General features: G+C 33.8%; 1 protein-coding gene across 4 annotated transcripts in view; it reads right to left on the bottom strand.

The window, feature by feature from the left end:
• The window catches only part of Col12a1 (collagen type XII alpha 1 chain), a 111042-nt gene that overhangs the window by 85931 nt on the left and 5827 nt on the right, over positions 1-19284 (bottom strand). For 3 of the 4 annotated variants that reach the window (XM_015498890.2, XM_048800885.1, XM_048800927.1), the window contains exons 3-12: positions 14143-14259; positions 11763-11906; positions 11299-11358; positions 9051-9314; positions 8716-8880; positions 7887-8060; positions 5089-5379; positions 4286-4888; positions 2862-3134; positions 285-557 (exon numbers count right to left, since the gene is read on the bottom strand). The exons of the other annotated variant lie outside the window; for it this stretch is intronic. In XM_015498890.2, the coding sequence (XP_015354376.1) occupies positions 285-557; positions 2862-3134; positions 4286-4888; positions 5089-5379; positions 7887-8060; positions 8716-8880; positions 9051-9314; positions 11299-11358; positions 11763-11906; positions 14143-14259 (2364 nt within the window). The remainder of the gene's footprint in view (positions 1-284; positions 558-2861; positions 3135-4285; positions 4889-5088; positions 5380-7886; positions 8061-8715; positions 8881-9050; positions 9315-11298; positions 11359-11762; positions 11907-14142; positions 14260-19284) is intronic. 4 annotated transcript variants of the gene reach the window in all.

Below are 19284 nucleotides of genomic sequence, written 5' to 3'. Positions count from 1 at the left end.
ATTTATAATCCTTAGTCATGCTTCAATTTTTAATTAAAATATTTAATAATATCATTTTCAATGAATGTTAAGACCATATCATAGAATTCAAGTTCTCCTGAATCAAATGATGTCACGAGTAAATAAAAAAATTGAATAACTTCAATTTCAAAGAAGTATGGCCTAATACACTCAGATAATTGAGACAAAATGTCTCATGACTTGTGTTATCTGGAGAGTTATCCAAACTTTCCCCTCAGTTTAAGATTTTGGTTGTTACCATATCATCAATATATTTCCTCTACCTTCTTCAGTAGCTGCATTTCCAGTCAGTGGAGTGCCAGGTCCTGAGAAATATTCAGGAATTACAGATACTTCATACTTTGTGTCTGGAGTCAGGTTCTCCAGCGTTCTCCTCCTTTGGTTGGCTGGAGTGGTAACTTCTTTGCTTTCTCCACCAGTAACTGGTCTATATATAATTCGATACCTTAAAACTCTTCCTGGAGCTTGAGACCAGGTAATTTTAAAGCTATCAGTAGTCTCATCTGTCACTTTTAGGTTTCGAGGTGCTCCTTTTACTAAAACAAACAAACAAACAACGTATGTATGTATGTGTATATATATTTATATATCATATATATGTTCAAAAAAGTTAGCAGAATTTATGTGAAAAATACAAAAACTAGCTTTTATACACTAAACTAAAGCATTTCTCTAACTAAATCTACAGTTTTTGGACAAACATCCTAGTTTCTGCACTCATTTAGCCAGAACAAGTAGATTCTGAAACAATACATTAACTAACTTTATCTGTACAGTCATTTGATTTGAAGAATAACTGGACTATATATGTGAGGGAGCAAGCATGTGATGGGTACTTAATGAACACTAGTTAGATCTATATCTTGAAGTTAAATTGCAATATGGATAACACACACAGACTCACAGTCTGAATTTTCATTAAGCCCAAATGAGAGCATGATTTGGCTTCATGTCTAGTAAACATTTATTTGTTCAAGGGGGCAAACTGTCCATATGGACAACATATTGAGAAAAGGTAAACTCAAGGTCAAATTGTGTTCTCAGTCCACTACAGAGAAACATGCCTGTATCTTCCTCCCAATTAGAACTTTACTTAAAAATTCAACTTTACTTAAAAATCAATAGATCAATCCAAAGAGGAAGAAAGGAAAGAAAGAAATGGTGGTTGGCAGACTTACAGCCATGATTCATTTTGTATGGCAAGGAAAAAGACTAAATTAGTCAGAACAAATGAGGCAGATAGACTGAGGAGTTTGTCTCCTGGCTCTGAAACTTAACATATATGTAAACGTGAGCTTCAGATTACCCAGCAGTAAGACAGGACCATTTATTGGATTATTGAAGTGGTTGAATGAGATAATCCATGGAAAAATATTTAGCATAGCATCTGACACATAGCAGGAGCTCAAAAAGTGTTATCTTAATGAAAGTATTGAATCAGAAACTTCCCTATTGACTAAAAAAAATTTACACCTTAGATTTTGCTACAACCCGTATAATTAGAAAGGCATTGCCAAATTCTGTTGTAATAGCCCAATGGCCAAAAACTAGGGAGTCTGTGAATATAGTGGCCTCTACTCCAAAACTATTTCTCAGAGGAGGGGTCAAGTTTTAATGTGTTTATTTCTACAGTTGTTTTTATGAAAAGAAAGTTTCTGAAAAAAAAAAGATTCCCTAGCTTTTATCAATAGAGTATGGCCATGTGTGCCAGATCTATCAGTAAACATTCTGTAACTATTGTAAATTCCTCATGCTGGTCTTTGGGCTCTTTCTCTTCTATCTCCAGTCAAAATAGAGAACAATCAACAATCAATATTCCCTGTCTTTATATTAAAAGTAATTGCTTTGTTTTAATCTTGTCCTAACCAGGTTACATTGGTACCCTTTAAATGTCAATATTATGTCAAAAAGTATTCAGCTCTACCCAGTTGACCCATCTAAACAAATATTTCTTAAAGCATTGGTAAAATTAGCACACCCACGTTCACAGAAGCCTTATTCATGACAGCTAAAAGGTATAAGCCACCTGAATATCCATCAATGGATGAATAAACCAAATGTGGCATATACATACACAAAACAGTATTCATCCTTAAAAAGAAAGGAAACTCTGAGTCGCGTTGCAATGTAGACAAATCTTGAGGACATTGCACTAAGTGAAATAAGTATTATATGCAAAAGGACAAATGCTGTATGGTTCCATTCTTATGAGTCACTTAGAGTGAAAAAGTTCATACATACAGAAAACAACGTGGTGGTTTCCAGGGCAGAGGGAATCAAGGAATGGGGAATTTTAGTTGAAAGGCTACGGAGTTTCAGTTCTGTACATTCTAGACATGGATGGTGGTGATGGTAGAATAACAAAATAAACATGCTTAATGCCACTGGAATGAATGTACACTTAAAATGGCTAAAATGATAAATTTTATGTTATGTATGTTTCACCATATTTTTTTAAAAAAAGAAAACATGTGGCAATATGTATCTGCAGTTAGCTCCATTAGCAATATAAGGCAATTGCAGAAGGATTTTAAAACATGACGTTGCCAAATGTACAACAGAACATGATGGAAAAGCAGTATTTCAAAAGTTAGTTCCACAAGTATTAATAATTTTCTGTCTCTTAACCTTGAATTCATCACAACAAATCTAGATTTTTTTTTACTTAAAAGTGTTTTTCTCTTTCTAAGAAACGATGTATAAATAGCTGTATCTTAAAGATACCAAATTTTACAAAGATGTTCACAATTCTGGACTATAAAGCTAGTCGTTATAACTGTAACTTTGTTCTGCAATAAATGACTAGTCCATGATAAACCATGATAGAAACCCCATCACACCTTCTTCAGTGGTCTCCTCTCCAACTGTGGGAATGCTGAAGCCGTCCTCATACTCTGCAGTCACATTAACCAAATACAAGGTCTCTGGCTTCAGGTTGTTGAGAACCACACTGGTGCTTGAGGCTGGCTCCACCACCGTGATCTCGTTGTCCCCAGTAGCTTCCTTGTATGTGATGTGATATGAAAAAACATTTTCTCCAGCAGGAGACCAGTTGGTTTTGAAACTGTAAGATGTCACCTCAGAAAAACTAATATTCTTTGGAGGCACATAAGCTATTAAAAAAAAAAAAAAAAAAGACTTGATTTAAAATTTTAAAATTTATAAAACAAAAATGGATCTAATGACTTCATGTTTCTGAAATGGCTTATATTAATTTGGGAAAGTGGCCATTAAGGCCAATGTACTGAGTCAACCTTCCACACACAACCACTGAGAGAGGGCCCTTCACTCACAGCCTTACAAGGAGGTCCTGATGATTTGCCTTGACCATCCATAATACTGAAAAATGTAAATGCTTAATTAAAATTGAATTTGAGCTTCTTAAGACAAAGTGGTAATAGAATGGCACTCTTCATGTGTGGGCTACTTCAGTACTAGCAAAGCCAAAAAGAGCCACTGTGATTTTCCCATTCATTCCCAGGACTTGGATATGAACCTTTGGTGGTAGGTAGGTAGATACTTCAAAATAAAACTAAGGAAAATTTTTCCTAAAAAGGAACACTTATTAAACTAAGCATTTAAACTAAATCATAGAATGAGACAATGCTTAATGTCATTGAGTGTCCTCCAGGGAAATACTACTCGAACTGGAGAGATGAGCAAGTGCATAGTTATAAACAAAAATGGCAACACATGTGGATGCCAAATGAACGAAAGCAATAGTGAGCATTCCAGGGCTAGACCAGTTAAGGCAGGTAGAACGCAAGGGATGGAACTCTTAACTGAACACTGAAAGAGAATTTAGTTAAATGAAGAAAAAGAGGATAGGGAACTCCAGATGTGAGGAGTGATGCCCAAAAATTATCCAGAAAAGTGAATTTCTAAAAAGAATTCAAAGGTTCAGGACTTTGTTCTAGTCACCTTTGTTCAAAGAACCTGGCTCAGTATCCAGCACATAATAAACACTCAATAAATTGGTGTTGATTTGCTATGGCCAATAGGTGAGATAAAGTTGGTTCCTACCCCTGATTGAGAATCTAGGAGCAAAAACATCTCACAACTCTTATGGGTGAGCATAACCAACAAAGAAATGATCCATACCCAGCAGCCATCGCTCAGAGCTAAATAGACTAAGGCCAGTAGTTTTCAATGACATAGGAATGTTACTTTCTCCTATTCATAAAAAGAATTGAAGAAGCCTATCATCCACAGGATTAGAATCAAAAGGCTTTGGTCATGAAAAGATAACTTGTACTCCACAAACCTTTTTTCTTGATAGCTGCCAATTCTTGCTCAATTCTAAGGCAGATAGATTGTGTGAGTTCAAAAGATATCCTCTGAAAAGCATCAAAATCTTCCACTGTGAACACATGGGTCTCAGCAGGAGGAGAAGCGATAGCTTCCAATTCCGAGCGAACAGCATCCTTCACGCCAACTGCAAAGATTTCAACATCTGAATTCCTTAGTTTTATGGCAGGATCTCTGAAAGCATCTGATGATTTCCCATCAGTGATAAGAATCATAACCTTTGGTACATTGCTTCTTGAACCCTTGTTAGGCACAAATATTTTCTCTCTGACATAAGTCATTGCTTTGCCAGTGTTCGTAGATCCTCCTCTGTAGGGGAAGGTGTTTATTGCTTTAATTATATCTTCAACTCGGGTAAATTCTTTCAAAGTGAACTCGGTGTGAGGATCTCTACTGTACTGGACAAGACTTATCTGGACCCTGTTTGGTGAAATCTCAAAACTTTTTGCAAGAACTTCCAAAAATGCTCTAACTTTAACGAAGTTTGCAATCCCGATGCTATAGGAGCCATCAACCAAAAACACAATGTCAGCTTTTATATCCACACCACGTGAGCATTCTGTAAAGAGAAGAAAAGCCCATTAAATTTCAACAAGTATGAATTCATCTTTAAAATATAAGTACTGCCTTCCCTAGCATGCTTCTTTCAAAGAAAACTATTGCAAATTATTTTGCCTGAAACCAAGTCTGAACCAGTGGGGCATACTGTCAAATGGACCTACACAAATTACAAACCCAATGGTGCATGCACTCACTCACCCACTTGAACCTTCATTGGCTGAGTCTTCTCCATTATTGAGATGGCTTCACTGGATGTCAGTCCCTTCATGGCAGAAACACTGATCTGGTATTCCATGTCTGCTGAGAGGTCACGAACGTTGAGCAAGGTTGTCTGAGGCCCCACACTCAGAGCGTGCTGTCGGCTTCCTGCAGCCATTGGTGTGAGGAGGACTTTATAGCCAGTCACTGCACTGGGAGATGGATCCCAACTTAGCTTAATGTATTTCGATGAGACTTCCGTGGCAACCAAATTTGAAGGAGGTTCAACAACTAAAAAGTTATAAGTAAGTAGACAGTGATTAACAACAAGAAAATGCAATGTATTAATTAATTGGTTAGGTTTGAACCTTCAGTTCTCTTTATTCACAGTAATGATGAGGATATGCCTGACACCCTCTTTCCCTTTATTTCACCTGTACCTAACAAACCAGTAGTGCATGGATTTTAGTCAGATTGATGAAATTTTAGGGAAAAAGAAAGTATTTGAAAGAAACTAACAATAGGGCCCCTGGTGCCTGATTCTTCTCTGGAACCAAGATTTCTATTTTGATTTTGGCATTTCACCTCTTTCCTTTACTCTCAGATTCCCAAAGCAGGTGATAAATATTTGTTAAATCAATGATTCACACAATCCATTAGAAAATTTTTCTCTTTTAATAATATCATTAAAGAGAAAAACTGATCTTTGGAAGACACTATATATGATTCCAAAAAATAAGAAGCACTTAGCAGTTCTCAAATGACAGGTTCTTTTAAACAATTTTAACCCCACTTAATACTGAATAAAAGAAAAAGTTCAATTACATTCGAAATGCCACAAACGAGAGGTGAAATAACAGTTTCTAACAGACATATTTTGATATGTAAATATTGATCATGTAAAAAAAGTTGATCCTTAGTCACTGTAGAACATAGTCATGTAATTTAAATTTAAGTATTTATGATATTAAAGATATTCCAGACAAGTCTCCAAAATTCTAGGCTTGCCAATGGAATTGACTTCCCAGAAGATAAAATAATAAATTTTTATAAATCAGACTGGATGAAGTAAGTGCAAAAACAGGCACAAGTTTATTCATTACCTCCTAAAAACAGTCAATCAGATGCAGTGTCTAAAAATGATGTTTAAGTGAAAAGTAGCAGGAGGAAAGCCATAAATGTCCCAACTGGAAGTTTAGCAAAAACTGTTGGGTGGTGCAGAGACAGTACAGGGAACAGAAGTCTCAAACCAAAGCCAAAGGAGAAACACCAAAGAATGGTGTGAACAACTGTGGAGTGGCCCCTGGTCCCCATACAGAAGAATTCAAGCCATGGTAGGACAAAATTTGCCCTTTTATTATGGATTAGCTATGAGATGTTCCCCAAAAGCTCATATGTGAGACAATGCAAGAATTTTCAGAGGTAAATGTTTAGATTATGAGAGGTGTGACCTAATCAGTGCATTAACCCATTAAGACAAATTAACTGGGTGGTAACTGTAGAAAGATAGGATATGACTGGAAGAAGTAGGTCACTGGGAGTGTGCCTTTGGGGTTATATTTTGTACTTGGTGAATGGAGTGCTCTCTCTCTCTCTCTCTCTCTCTCTCTCTCTCTCTGCTTCCTAGTGTCATGTCCTGAGCTGCTTTCCTCCATTACATCTTTCCACCATGATGTTCTACCTCATCTTGGGCCCAGAGCTATGGAGTCAGTCAACCATGGACTAAACCTCTACAACTATGAGCCAAAATAAACTTTTCCTCCTCAATGTTGTCCTTGTCAGGTTCTTTGGTCACAGCAACACAAAACTGCCTAAAATACCTACCCTTACATACACACAACCTCACCTTAGTGAAGAATTAGCATATTTCTAAAAAGAGAGTAAAGACAGATCATTCAAGGAAAGTGGTTGTGGGGAAGATGTATTTTGTAATAATACAGAGCAAAAAGTCAGGCATTAGGCAGTAAAATAAAGAAAAAGATTCAGAGTTCATGAAATAATGAGAGGTTGTGAGATAAAGTTAGCAACAATGAACATTGCCAAAATACTTGAGATTTGGAGACTAATGGATTTATAGGATCGAGGATGTAGCTATTTAGAGATATATCATTTGTCAATTCTTGGACTAAAAAGCAAACAATCATGGAAAAATATAAACGCCTTGAATTGTGACTTTCGATGTTCAAAACGATGTTTGTGAAACATCTTTTTGAAATGTCTCTTCTTTCTTCCATGTATTTAGAAGTAATAACTGATAAAAGTGGAAAAGCTTTCCAGATGTGGGAGTATTAAATTGACTGGTTTTTGAAATATTCTTAAAAGCTTTGAAACCAATAAGTAGAGTATCTTGATGGAAAACCTTTGTCTTTAGTCAATTAGTAGAAACATTGTTATTATTTTAAATTATAGAATGCTAAAATAAATGTCTTTTCAGCAAGCCAATCTTCACATCAGAATGTAAAGATAATTAAAGCAAGTGTCATAAGAGCCTGATTATGGACAGACAATAGGCATGAGTATTTAAGAACAGAGCAAATCAAAACTTGTCCCCCAAAGTTTTAAGAACTTAACAATGACATAAATATTTTATTAAATCTCTCACTGATGGGACAGGTTAGTACAAATGGCATTAATAATTTAAGTTCTGAAAAACAAATAGAGTATAAAATTAGAAAATCACTGGAGGATATGTTTAAATATGACTATTTGTAGGATATCTGTAAAGCTATAAGTGTTAGCAAAAAAAAAAAAAGGAAAATTCTAACACATGGGAAATAGTTAACAAACAATGTACTTACCTTCTTCTCCACTAACTAGTTCACCAAGCTGTTCATCAACACCTGAGCACACCTGGGAGATGATCTCATTTTGAATATCCACAATTGCATCAAAGTTGGCCACATTGAAAACATGGTTCAATGAAGGTGTGGATGCAATTTGTTTGAGCTCTTTTGCATCTGCAGCTTTAATGCCTTAAAAACAAAAAGTCAAGGATATATTAAAATGGAAAAGGTGTCTACTTAAATTTCTTCACTTTCTCAGTCTTTCACAGCTGAACACATTTTCAAATCCTTAAGTCATAAGCCAGAATTGCTTTGCTTCATGACGAATGTGCAACTGTTCAGATGACAAAAGCATTTTATAATTTCACATAAAAAGAACAGCCAAAGAGGAAAATGACTGGTTAGTAAAACAGAGCAAGCTCTCATCCCAACCACACCATCATTTGTCTCTGACATCTGTAAAGATAATACTTTTCTCTTCCAGAGTCCTGAATGAGCTGGAGCCCTCTGAATTCTTCAAGTATTACATAATATAGAAAACACTTAATGATAATACAAGGAAGATCTTTATTAGAATCATTGGCCCAGTTTTCTTTGAAAAGTAGAGAGCTAACAAAGAATGTATATATACCCTTACTTTAATACACATGCCAAGGAAGTTACATGAGGGAAAGAGATAAACAGAAGTTTTTACTCAAAGACACTTTGGTTTAATGGCCACACTATAAAATACAGTAAACACTTCTTATAGCATCCTTCCTTGAGTAATTAATTCACATCTTCCTAATTATTAAGTGTACTGGAGCAGTTCTACAATGAAAATAATTAGCCAAACCTAACTCACCCAAAGAGAAAACTTCAACTCCAATATTACGAAGCTCTCGGGCTGGAATTTCCACTTCATCCTGAGATTTGCCATCAGTAATGATAATTGCCACTTTAGGGAAGCCAACTCTTGCTCCAGCAGATTCCGTGAAAGTATTTTTAACCAAGAAATCAATGGCATCCCCTAAAAGGACAAAAAAACATGTTCATTCACTCTATGCTATTTTGCCAACGTCAAAAACTATGTGATTAATTTCAAAGGCATTTAATATATGATTACTAAGCAATGCTTAATTTCTTTCCAAAACAAACATTCATTTACTAGAAACAATAATAAAATCTGTAAAAACATACCTGTCATTGTGTTGCCACCTTTGTATGGGATTTTTTTAATTGCAGCAAGAAGCTCATCCCTTTGGTAGTACTGATTTAAGTTAAATTCAGTCCTTGTATCAGAGCTGTACTGAACAACTCCCACCCTTGTCTTCTCTTCCCCAATGTCAAAAGCAGACACAAGAGCAGCAATAAAGTCTAAAATGTACTTGAAATTATTTCTTCCCACACTCCATGAGCCATCCACGAGGAAGACTAAATCAGTCCAGGCACTGACAGAGCATTCTGAAATACATTTGATACATTTTTAAATGATGGATTAGTCAATCAATCCATTATTAACAAATACAAGCCAAACTGCAAAAATGAATCATCCTATTCATGAGAACTTATTTATCCCTTATTCTTCATCCAAGCACACAAAAGAATTAAAAATATTTATTAACACACATAGTAGTATTTCAGTGCCTTCAAGATGTATTTATGGAACTACATGTTTTAAAATTGCTAAATAAGACTTTATGCAATAAGCTGGGTACAGAGATGCATGCCTGTAATCCCAGCAACTCAGGAGGCTGAGTCAGGAGGATTGCAAGTTCAAAGCTAGCCTCAGCAAGAACAAGGCACTAAGCAACTCAGTGAGACCCTGTCTCTAAATAAAATACAAAATAGGCTTGGAGATGTAGCTCAGTGGTCAAGTACCCCTGAGTTCAATTCCTGGTACCCCCTGCCCCCCCAAAAAAAAGACTTTCTGCATTAAGAGATAACTAAACATGTAATTGATGTGCTATCTAGGAAACTGTGGTCCAAGCATTTTTGCTATCAACTTATCTACTTTTATGAACTATATTCTGAATCTTCTCTCCAAGTAAAAATTATATAAAGTATCTTGGAAATATACAAAAGAAATATAAGTTTAACTTTTTTTATTCCTTGGTATTTATCAACAAATAAATTCAAAGTAATTGTGCAATTCACGCAAATGCAATTTAATTTTTAAAAAACTAATGTATATTTGTTAATGTAATTGTCTAATTTGAAATAGGGTTAGTCTAAATAGTTAATGGAACCTAACAGAAGTAAAAATAAGCATAAAATGGTGCAAAGTAACCAAAACATCTTGTCCTAATTATCAATGTATTCAAATTTGACAAACCTACTTACTGAACAGAGGAGAAATAATCATTTTATTCCAAAATAGATAATTCATATGAAATCCTTAAAGTACTGAAATACAAAGATTGACTTTTGTAACTGGATGTCATCTTTCCTTCTCTCTACAGTGGAGGGGGCAGGTCAGTTTTCATGAAAATCTCTATTTGCAAGGCAACACAGAGTAGATTTTCTGAAGATATTTTTGTTCTTGCAAGACATGCTATAGATAGTAAAAGAAGTATTTGGCTAGGATGAGGAAGAAAAGGGTCCTGGAAAATTTTGCAAGCCAAATACAGTTGATATGCTTAAAAAACTTTTGCACACTATTTAATAAGTCAATTTAAGCAAATTAAAAAGTCTATTGGGGGCATAATGCTTTGATGCAGAATAAATATTGATGGTTTGGGGAAAATATTAGCATTGTAACTTAATACTATAAACTTCATTCCAGATTCTTAGACTGCTGAAAGAATAATAAATAGTGATCTGGAGGGAAAACTTCCAGGTAGAGAGGCTTTGTGTTTATAATATTTTCTTGTCATTCTAGGTCATAAATTCAACTTTTACAAAGTGGCAAAATTAGTAGTTCAAGAAATCCCTTAAATGTTCATCCTAGTAAGTCAGACAAAGCAGGATAACATAAAAGGAAGCTGTTAATCACAAAACCTGAAATTGCTTTTATCTGATTACAAATGCAACAATATAGCAGAGATGTCTCACAGAATCTCTGAAAAGGTTGGAAAAACTGCCAACTAAGACAACACAAATACCCTGGAGATGAACATAACATATGCCTGGACTTGGACGTGCATTTTCGTGGCAGCAAATGAATTGTGTCAGACAAAAACTAAGGACATTTCTCCAGCCTTACATTTCTTATATATTTCTAAGTCCCACTTATTTTTATCAGTGTGTTTAGAATGAAAAATTAACTAAAAAGTCAGAACTTTTTTATAAGTACTTAGTTATACATTTCTCTCATATCATTTGTGCTCCTTCTAGATAAACCTTATAAAATACAGAAATAAGATCAATCTTTGTATATAATTGGCACATCCACGTGTTATTACACTTACAACTTCAAATCCCAGCAAAAGCATATGGAAACACTTACTTTGTTTCTCTGTTTTTCCAGGTTTCTTCTCCCCTGGCTTTGGAGGACCACCTGTTTGAACTAAATCAAAACCTCATTATTAGAAAAGAAAATTAATTCAAACAAATGTTTCATTAAAAGAGAATAAATATATTTATTTTGCTATGGTCTTTCAAAAGTATGGTTATGCCCTCCTGGTCAGACTTCCAAACAAGCAGTTCCTTGCAATGAATTATTTTTAGTGAAATATTAGAGATATTTCAAAAAGACATTAGCACTCTTGCCTATAAATTTTGTGTTCTAAATAATGTTCATTTAGAACATTCCTGCTGCTTCCAGAGACCAGGGTTATAAACCAGGAATGAATTTATTTGCATCCATGAATAATAGCAAATGTACTCTATATAATAAGAGATTAAATCTGAAGATAGAAAAACATATTTCAGAATAAAAATATAAAAGTTTGAATGTATATGTGAACTTACTTGTTAGTTGGCCTATTACTGGTACACTTTCTTCTACTTCATCATATGAAGTTATTGTTACCACATACTCTATTTCAGGTATAAGGTCTGATAATAAAGTTTCTGTGGTACTAGCTGCAAGGGTAAATTCTTTAGTGGGCCCATCTGGAAATATGGAAGAGACAATATGAATGCAATGAAACCTTTTTAAAATATAACACAACACAATATATTGCAATTTCCAAATGTACTAAAAAATTTGAAAAATTCAATATATGCATTTTTCAGGATATTCAAACATTATTTTTAATCATCTATCAAGATTAAAACCTTGAATTTTAGAAATGCAATAAATTTAGTGACATTGTCTTTATTCATTACAATCATTTTCAATACTTTTTGAAGGCTCAGGATTCTTCTAGATTTAAGTTATATCAAAATAACAAACCAAAAATCTCATTGGTTTTGAAGACAGATAGTAGGTTTTTAAAGTTGTTATAAATGAGATATAAAGCAGAAATAATTTAATTTTAAGTTACACATTAGAGGAAAGCAAAGAGAAAGAAAAAGAGATAGAAATAAATTCAAGGAAAACACAATCTTTTTTTTTAAATACCTTTATTTTATTTAATTATTTTTATGTGGTGCTGAGGTTCGAACGCAGGGCCTCGCACATGCTAGGCGAGCGTTCTACCACTGAGCCACAACTCCAGCCTCAGAAAACACAATCTTATAGATTAAAATTAACCACTAGGCCTGGTGCAGTAACATATACGTATAATCCCAGTGACTCAGGAGGATGAAACAGGAGGAGCACAAGTTCAAGACCAGCCTCAGCAAATTAGCAAGGCCCTAAGCAACTTAGTGAGACCCTGTCTTAAAACAAAAATGGCTGGGGATGTAGCTCCATGGTAAAGCACCCCTGGGTTCATCCCCAGTATCAAAAAATATAAAAATTTAAAAATTAAATTAAATTAACCCCAGTAGAAAACAACTAGTGTGGAAATAATATACCATGCTCAAATAGGGTCTTAAAGGGTAACTTAATGTCTGCTAAATTGATTTAACTTCCAAATATTTCAAGGTATAGCATCCTGAATGTTTACTAATATATTGACAATGTACTTTCTTTTAAATTCTGATTCTCAATTAAATCAGAAAACATGGTAATTCCTAGGGACTAAATGTATTAATATTTTTAATTATATCATATTCTCATCAAAACATAATTGGAGGTTGTAGCTCAGTGGTAGAGCTCTTGCCTTGCACATGTAAGGCACTGGGTTCGATCCTCAGTACCACATAAAATAAATAAATAAGTAAAATAAAGGTATAGTGTCCATATTCAACTAAAACAAACAAACAAACAAACAAAAAAACATAGTTAAGAAATGTGGCATATGGAACAAACCCCTGAGAAATGCTCTTGACTCACATGTGGAACATGCAAAAGCAGCTAGGCCCCTAGGAGACATCAAAGCATTGGGAATATGCTGGATTGGGTACTCATTGTGCCAGGTTTTTGAGTGTTGGGAGCCAGCAATTTCTAATATCTGGGTACTGAATAGACCCTATTTGAGTGCTTTTCTACTTTGGAATAGATCAATTAATTAACTGCAAATACATTTGGGGAGAAAAGATTCAAAGAGGAAAAAGTAAATTCCTGGCCCATTTTTAAGTTCTTAAACCAAATTTTAAAAAAGACTCATTGATAAACAGCATTTTTAATTATTGGTATTTTTAAAGACCAAAAGATAAAGAACAGGCTATAGTGATAAGTTATATTGGTATCACCCATATCTGTCAGATATAGTGGCCAGTGCTCAAAATTGTTATTGTTTCACTCCATTTTTATAAGTAAAAGTTAATCACCAAGAGTTTGGTTTCCCATACTTGGGAAACATTGTTAACACTAAATACCACTGTAGCTACAAAATCCACCTAGCAAAGGTAAATTCTTGTCTTTCATCATGGTCATTCACCATGATCATGAATAATGTTTCCTGAGCACCAGATATAGGGCACTGGATAAAGCATAACAACTCACTTCATTGCTTGGCATTTTAAATGTGAAAAATATTAATTCAAGAAGAATTCTATTTTTAAAAAAATTAAAGATTATCAGTAATAATCTGATAAAGTTTAAACAATGCAAAAGTCCATTGTTAATAACAACTTAGCACAGCAAAGCATGTTAAGGAAGCTGAACACCACAAAATACAGAAATAAGTACTGGGATGGAAATCTGTGGACCTCAGTCTACCAAATATCTAGTGACATCAACCAAAGATCTCAAGCTTGCTAAATCTTGACTTCCTTGTGATAAGATGGGAGAAAGGGAGAAGACTGGATTTATCATTTTTGATGCCTCTGTCCTAAAAACACAAATCTCAAAACTTACCTGTTGTAGGGTCCACTGTTATTCTGTAACCCACAATTGGATCAACTGGTCTTGCCCATGACATATGAACAGTATTTTCATCTATAATTTTAAAATTCAAGTCTGAAGGCGGGTCAACTGCAAAAGAGAGAGTTGATATTAGTTACATTTTCCAATGTCACAAAATGGTCAATATAATTAATAAAGAATTGTGTTAAGCAAAGCTTACTAAAGTTGTCTTTGCATAAATTTGTTTCCAACAAATATAAAAGATATCTTGTTGGATAAGAATAAAATTAAAAGCTGACAAGATATGACAAAACATCAGAGAGTATACATATTACAGAGGACAGGCACAAAACACTTTGGATTCTTGAGTTGCTAGGTCATTCAAGAATGGCCAGCAAAATCAAGCATAATAGAAACATATTTGGTTACAGGTACATACAAGTACAATGAAATCACAGATAATAACCACATATGCAAACAATTCACATAACAATTAAAAGAATATCAATACATGCTGAGTGCATTTTGAACAAGCATGCCAAATCACAACCTGCTTACAACAATAGAAGTTAATTTAGAACATTGACATAGTACTTTTTCTTTTCCATAATGTGGAAAGGAATCGATGATATTTTTGGTTCATTCTCTGCACTGTTGCCTTATTATTCATTGTTGTTTCATAAATCTCAATCTGTGGCAGAGATAAAAACTGTATCTTAGTGAAAAGGAGAAATCATAGGAAACTTAGGTATTTCTCACAAGGAAATATACATTTAAATGTATATTCACATTCATATAGACAAATATTCAAGCATAATAATAAGAGATGTTAATAATTTATAAGTATATAAACAGTGATCTACAGGTATTTTGAAAACTAATATTCTGCCTGTTTACACCAACTTGCTATGTGTTTCCATGGTGTAAACCAATACAATTATTTCCTTTGCAGCAGGTATACTCCATACTAGAAATGGCATTTTAAGTTAAAATGCCAGTATGGTCCTTTACAAAACAATGGTTAATTATGAAAAGACAACATCAATGTATATTTATGGACATTTATTTACAGAACTTAAAGAAAACAGTGGAGAAGAATCAGCAATCTGAAGACATGACTGTGCATAAAAAACTTGAAGAAATCAATGACAGGAATAATTGAAAAGTACAGAAAGGAATAGTTTACATACAAAATTATACAGCATCATGCATGTGTCAATGAAATGTTGACTTGTTTTTAGTTTCCCACAATAAACAAAAGCCTCCATGTACAATAGTCATTACACAAAGACATTTCCAAAATATTTTATAATGATATTCTCTCTACAATGTTCATGCCTCATCATGCAGCATTGTACTGACTCACTGTCAGTGCATGGTCAATGCATTAAAAATTATTACACTTGAAGCAGGGCAATAAGTAAGACGATTTTCAGCCATATTCTTCTTAAAATGTTTTAGTCTGAAAGTATTCCTTGTGAGTTAGAATTTTTGCCTATGTTTTGAGAGAGTACAATCTCCTTTTAGAGCCTTATAGAGGCCAATTGAAACACAGTAGTAGCTCTGAGAGTCATCCAATTTAACTGGGGTTAGAGATTTACATAATATTAATACCACATTTTAATTAAAATAAAACAAATTAAGCAAACATTGCTTTAATGGACTGCTGCTTGCAACTGTGGGAGATGGTTTTATTTTTTTATTGAATACACTAGCATAGGAATGAATGTTATTTTCTTACTATCCATACACAGGCAGTGAGATTAGAAAAAATTATCTACATGCAATATTTAATTATTGAACATTCTTCTGTCTGTAATCATATCACAAGTTTAGCTAAAGTCCTCACTTAGTATAACAAGCATGCAACAGATGTTAATAGGACAATAGGTATTAAGAATATCATTATAAAATATTGTTCCAGTAGCAATGGCTCAGGACAAATTTAATGCAAAGGCAGACACAACTGGCCTGAGCATGCTTTAAAAAAAAATCAGTACATGGAAAAATAGTACCACCAACCTTGGAAGGAAATTGACCTGAAGCAGCGGACATTAGGTTAAAACTGCTGAAGGTCAGCAGCGGCCCACCTTGTTGATATCCAAATGACCAGGATTCCAGATAAACTGAAAAATTGACTGTGGGGAAAAGTCTTTAACATTTAAGAGGATTTTAAAGTGCTCATAGAAACTCAGATGTGGTACTTGGTAATCAAAGTAGGAAATGGCCAACTAGCCTGTGTAAATCATAGAGCCCTTTCCACTTTCTGCTGATTGTGTCATATATACAACCTTTCAGGATTGACATTCTGTGTATACATTTTTGTTTGTTTCATGAAAAAAATAATAGTAAAGTAGGAGTGAATATGTGACCCATTTCAACTTAAATCAATGCAAAAAATATATTTTCAGCCAGGTGCAGTGGTGTACACCTATAATCCCAGCAACTCGGGAGGCTGAGGCAGGAAGATTGTGAGTTCAAAGCCAACCTCAGCAACAGTAAGGACCTAAGCAACTCAGTGAGACCCTGTCTCTAAATAAAATACAAAATAGGGCTGAGGATGTGGCTCAGTAGTTGAGTGCCCTGGAGTTTAATCCCTGGTAGCCCCCCAAAAAATATTTTTATTAATTTTGAAAATCTTACATAAAAAAATTCACAACTACCATTGCATTGCCATAGATCATAGATATACCCTAACAACAATGCTGATGCTGGAATATTTCAAATATGAAGTAGTTATATATGGTTTATAATTACAAAAAGCCATAGTTACAAAGAATGAGAATCTGAATCAAAAGAAAACTAAAATTATAAATAACTGATATCTATTCAAAAACCTAAATGCTGATAGTTAAGACTAAAATTTTAAGTATTTGTAAGTAGTTTAATTTTATATTTATGATTGATGCTTTTTGTTATCAAAACACTGTTACAATTGTCTCATTCAGATAATATTTTTGTTACATAAGCTGAAAGGATTTAGGACATTTTAGGAATGATAATACTAGATAACATTTGCTGATTGTCTTCTATGTAATAAGCAAAGAGCTAATCAATTTTTATACTGTCTGCTTTTTCCCTTATAACAACCTAATTGTGGGCATTTTCACAGGGGAAATTCAAAAGAGGTTAACATAGCTAATAGGCAGCAACACTTTTTATTCCATGATCTTGACTTTAAAGTACAGTTTTCTACTATACTAGATCAAATGAAAAAGAAGAAATATTTCAGCCAAAAATTAACTTTAGAGCCCAATATTAATACATCATTGTTTGTTAATATATGCATACATATTTTCCTACTACATGATAAACCATTATTTGAACAAATGATGCCTGGTCAACTACAAATACATGGTATGCAGTCATCTCCAGTTCTGATAGAGATAGAATTTGGTGTATTAACCTTACACTTGTTCAATCAATTCTAAAACTAAGGTGTGTGCCTTGATATACAATAAATAAAAAATAATTTTTATTAGGTCACCCAATGAGAGTCTGTGATCAAGAATTTACCAACCATGGCAGAGATGAATAGATGGATGGATGGATGGATGGATGGATGGATGGATGGATGGATGGATGGTTAAGTGGATGAATGGACAAGTGAGAGGGAAATATTCTAATATGCTTGATAAATGTATCTAAAGTGTTACAGATAAAGCAAAACTGAGAACATACACTAAAGTATCATGTTGATTAACTAATTAAGAGTCGTCATCCAGTATTTGGAAAGAATTTGACCTTCATGTTAAAGCCTTTTAGAAGTGTACAAAGTGTGATGAGTTTATTCCCTAGGCATTAATTCACATTTTCCATACAATGTTAGTATATATTTAAAATTTGCCATGCTACCAAAATTCATTTAATTTTTGTTTACAAAATGCCAGAAGTAACCAGTCGAAAAATTCACATTTTAGACAAACAATGAGATTATACACATTACAAAATGCTTTCTCCCATTAAACTGACTACGTTGACCAAAATGAAGCATAGTGTGGCCAAAACACCACTAAACCAGCACTAGAAGTCCTGGGTCTTCTCTGTGCTTTGTCCCTAGCTATATTAATTGATCAAGTTATTCAACCTCTATGGGCCTCATTTTCTCATTTGGAAAATAAGATAATTACCATAAATGATCTCTATATTCTCCTCTAGTTTGAAATTTCTGTTATAAGATATGCTAGACAAAGGATTCTGGAAATACATATTAATTTGCTTCTTAAACAATACACAAGATAATTAAAACTTATGACCTCAACTCACTGATGAATTGCTAATATCCAATTTTTCATTATATATTATAAGCTATAAATAATACTGACAAAAGTTAAAACTCTGTGTTTCACAAAATTTTCCTCCATTTCAAATTCTAGATTAATTAGAAAGGTGTACAATTCTGGACTGGGAATATAGTATGGTGGTCACTTCCTTGCCTAGCATGTATGAGGCCCTGGGTTCAACCCCCAGTACCACAAAAAATAAAAGAAAGGTATCCAAGTCTCAGGAAATATTGAGTATTAAACTTTAAATAAAAAATGTTAAGGTATTAAATTTTCTGAAAAATATTTTTTTAAACTATGCAATATATAAACCAAAAATAATTCACACATTCAGGCCACAGAGAGAACTGACCTAGTTATAAGGTTGGTGATGTCTATTGTGTATCTACTACAAATATTAAAGGTTAAAAAACACACACATTTTCAGTTATTTCTATAGAAATAGATACAATAGTATGAAAAATATAATATATTATATGACTACAGAGAAGAAAAACAACAGGGCAAAGGCAGTAACTCTGTTTTTTTAAATGGAGAAATATAAAAGTGAATACCAAAAACTTTTAATTAATATCAAAAAAGTACTGGGTTTCAACACATAAAAATTAATTAAATAAAAATGATGAGAAAACTATCAATATAAGTGTTCAAGTGTGAGTCACAAAAAAGAAAGAAAAGTAACTCTGGATACTTTAGGACTAAGATCAAAATGGCATAATACCAAACAGGGGTGCAAGTTGAAATTTTGAATGCTCCCAACAGAAAGATTTCAGAAAAATTCTGTTTCCAGCCCATTGTCCCCAACAAGGCTTTGGCCACAAATTTTGTTGGACCTTCACAAGCTCCTGGGGACACTTAGTTGGTAGTTAAC

This window comes from Marmota marmota, unplaced genomic scaffold (assembly GCF_001458135.2).
Source record: "Marmota marmota marmota unplaced genomic scaffold, marMar, whole genome shotgun sequence".
NCBI lineage: Eukaryota > Metazoa > Chordata > Mammalia > Rodentia > Sciuridae > Marmota > Marmota marmota.
This window is presented reverse-complemented; position numbering and strand designations above follow the sequence as displayed.